The sequence below is a fragment of the Habropoda laboriosa genome, unplaced genomic scaffold, assembly GCF_001263275.1.
Source record: "Habropoda laboriosa isolate 0110345459 unplaced genomic scaffold, ASM126327v1 scaffold134, whole genome shotgun sequence".
Taxonomy (NCBI): Eukaryota; Metazoa; Arthropoda; class Insecta; order Hymenoptera; family Apidae; genus Habropoda; species Habropoda laboriosa.
In genome coordinates, this window is record NW_017100266.1 from 796,895 (window position 1) to 800,457 (window position 3,563).

At 32.9% G+C, this 3,563-nt stretch overlaps 1 protein-coding gene across 1 annotated transcript in view; it reads left to right on the forward strand.

The window, feature by feature from the left end:
* The first annotated feature begins 2,556 nt into the window (after window positions 1-2,556).
* The window catches only part of LOC108573291 (histone deacetylase complex subunit SAP130-A), a 3,920-nt gene continuing 2,913 nt past the window's right edge, over window positions 2,557-3,563 (forward strand). Inside the window, exons 1-3 of the mRNA XM_017935691.1 lie at window positions 2,557-2,582; window positions 2,936-3,245; window positions 3,359-3,559. Of these exons, the coding sequence (XP_017791180.1) occupies window positions 2,946-3,245; window positions 3,359-3,559 (501 nt within the window). The 5' untranslated portion in view covers window positions 2,557-2,582; window positions 2,936-2,945. The remainder of the gene's footprint in view (window positions 2,583-2,935; window positions 3,246-3,358; window positions 3,560-3,563) is intronic.

Genomic DNA, 3,563 nt, shown 5'->3' on the forward strand with positions numbered 1-3,563 from the left:
AAGATTAATCTAATATAAAATAATAAAAAATATTTAAATGTTTCGTTTTTCTTTCAATATACTACTTACAGTAATACAAAGGGGAACATTGCAGTGTTTGTAAAATAAATGTAAGTTTTGTAAATTTTTAAATCCTTCGTTTTTTGTTTACCTTATTATTTTCAATGAACTGTTTACAATAAAACACAAAATTTCTTGATAAATTTCCACACGGAGTTTTTTTTAGGCCCAACAAACAGGTTCAATCTTGAAGATCGTCTCTGAAGATCAGCTCGATTTCCTTGGATGAGTGTGGATCTAGTCACGAATAAAATTAAAAAACGTGGACTGAATTCAAACCCATCCAGGGCCATCAAACGAATCCATTTTCTATCCTTTATTTGCGATAAATTGAAACTGAATAAAACGTAAATCACAAAAGGAAAGATATCCGAGTTAAAATTCGATGAAAAAAGTAGCGCGCAATCTTAACCGACAACGAACGGGATCACAAGACAGAATGTGGTGGAATGATGCGTTTGAAAATGGAATTGCAGAAGTTGCAGGTAGGGGAATAAAAGTAAAGGGGCCTGGATTGGTGTGGCTCCCTACTCCTCTTGTGCAACAAGTAAGGCCCTTAAGAGGGGAAGTGATCTTCGATGCATCGAAATCACGCAACAAAATGTTCAAAGTTTCTGCGAGTGGACCAATTTTTTCTTATACTTCGTTTCAGTGTCCATTATCATTATAAAATGATCATGATATCTCCTTGCATATTAAAATGAAGACATCAGTAACTACATATATGTATATATAAATAGATATATTTCTAAGTATTAAGAAGATAATAAGAAATCGTAGGTATCTTTTGTCGCGTAATTTGCACATACATATACGAGTTTTTACAATTTACTTTCGAAGATTCTGTAATAAAGATAAAAGCCTTTTGAGAATTCTCTTAATAATATGACACTCGTCTTAATGTTTCATACGTTTTAAAATTTACAATTAATCTCTTAATCCAATTAATCCATAAAATGTTTTCTTAATTTACGTAGTACTTATATGATCCTAAATTGCAAGCAATAAAAATTCCTAAAGGTGTAATAGCAGTGAGTTCACTAGAGAGTAATATTTGAATATTGTGTGCATATAACTAAATGTTTCACAAACATATATATGGTATGAATGCAAAGAAATCGAATTCATATTTAAGTTAAAAGAAAATATGGTTAATGTAATTAATGTTCCTTATTATATTACATATGTGACGTCCTTGGTCGCCCTGGGCTCCTTCACAGGCGGGTATTTGCGAATCTCTCAAAATCCCCATCTGAGTGATTCAGATGGTAACCACCAGATGTCTCATCGAAATCTCTCAAATTCAATTCTCTCGCAAGTGCTCGCTCCAGTCTTCATTTCTTTCAGTACGAAAATTTTAACCTTTATAGGTTTTCTTTGGAAATTTTCCTGCCCGAATATGCACCCGCATGGTTTTCAGACCAAATGTGTATCTTTAAAACAACTAACGTCTCTTCAATTTTTCCAGAGGACTTACTCCAGGTGGCTCTCCACAATTTTCAGGTTAAAGCAATAAAAAAAAAAGCCATACGACCTAGCACGAAAATATCAAAATATGTTAGCACCAATCCCAGGCACCCTTAAAGACAGGTGTAAGTACATGTAGCGAAGAAAGGGAGATGTGTTGTGACCTTCCTCCCAAAACCTTCCCCTGATTTTCCGGTCTTACTGAGGGTTTTCAGGCCCTCCTCGTAGAGTGGGGGCATATGCAGTACGCGAGGAAAAGAAAATGATGCAGTTTTTATTTTCCCATTTCCGAGGATAGATGATACAACTGATATAATTGAGTTTTGTAACTCATAACTTCATCCAACTTTTAAACTAGTATATATAAAAAGGAAGATTAAAGCGAGCACTTGCGAGAGAATTGAAGATTTTTAAAAGATTTCGATGAGACATCTGATGGCCACCATCCTGAACCATTCAGATGGGGAATTTGAAAGATTTGCAAGTGCATACCTACAAAAGAACCGAAAGCGCCCAGAGACGTCACACATACATATCATTCCATTTAAATAAGATGTAATAAAGATCTCTAGTTTTAATTCGATAGGTGATTTCTATAGGGAACTATTAATTGTCGTTTTTATAAATGTATGTAAATTACAATTTGCAATATATAAATTAATCTCTAAAATAAAAGTTCATAGTAATTAGTAAGGATTACTATTATTCATTTAAATCTTAATACTTACGCATTTATTTCTGTTTATACTTGATTGGCTAAATGGCATTGAAGCGACCTAATCCATTTTTAGCACCTAAATGAAATGTTCCTACACAGTGGAGAATGTAGTAAACAGATAGGACATTTATTTGTCTGATAACAATTTACCCGCACTGTATTGTACTTACATTAGACATTAGGCGCTATAAACTTTTGTAGTGATGGAAAAGGTGCTGTTCGGATTGTAAAATGTTTTTTGCAAGAAACATCAATGAAACAAAAGTATTTTAAAAATGCCATATGTGCACGTTTAAATAAATCGGTAATGGTATTACAGTGTTACATTTTTATAAAGGTATGCGTACTTTAATCACGATATTTACAGAAAATACTGATTACTGTCAATTTTAAAGGCAAAAGGCTGCCTTACTCTTTACATAGGGGAATATTATCTTATTTGTTAATGTTATAATTGTTATAACATTATTGCCATTTTTATTGTTATTATCGCATTTACAGTGAAATTATAAAACTATGTAATCTTTGAATTTATTAGAAGAACATTGAGATTTTTTAAATGTTGTATTTCATAGTATAATACAATACACTGTAATTTTGTACACAGTTTAAAACGTGGAAAATAACTATGATAGAATGTAATAAAAAAACATTATTGTAAGATATCTTGCTGAAAAAAATACTTTTCAGAGATATAGACATGAATACAACATTAAGCACAGGCGACAGTGGCGGTGATAAACGTTTGCCAGAGACAGCTGTACAAAATATAGCTCAGAATTTAACTACTATGCAAAATATGCAAAATGTGCAAAGTGTTGTTCAAAGTAATATGCAGAATATTCAATCAACACAGACCATAGTGGGATCAGTTGGAACATCCACTAGCCTTGTAGGTAAATCAATGTCAATGGATACAAATCCAAAGTTACCTCTAATGAAACCTGTAGTTCCCTCTGGTACCACCTCAACTTCAGAAACAAATAAAATAACCACAACGGTAAGAAATATTGTTTTTTGTTGTTTAAAACTGTATTATAACTAAATACTATATAAATTACAATCATTATCAATTAGAAAAGAATTATGACAGACATTAACCTGTTTTCATAGATCTGTTCTGTGGGCTCGACAGTAAGAATAATATCACCAGGTATGTTAAGTACAGTAGAACGTCAAAATCAACCACAAGCTCAGCAACTATTACAACAGACACAGCAAGTGACAAGTATGCCAGCAACGTATCATGTACCTAGAGGGCCAGCTGCAGTTGCTAATATTTCTGCTCCAAGGTCAACAGTGGCTACCCCTATTGTTA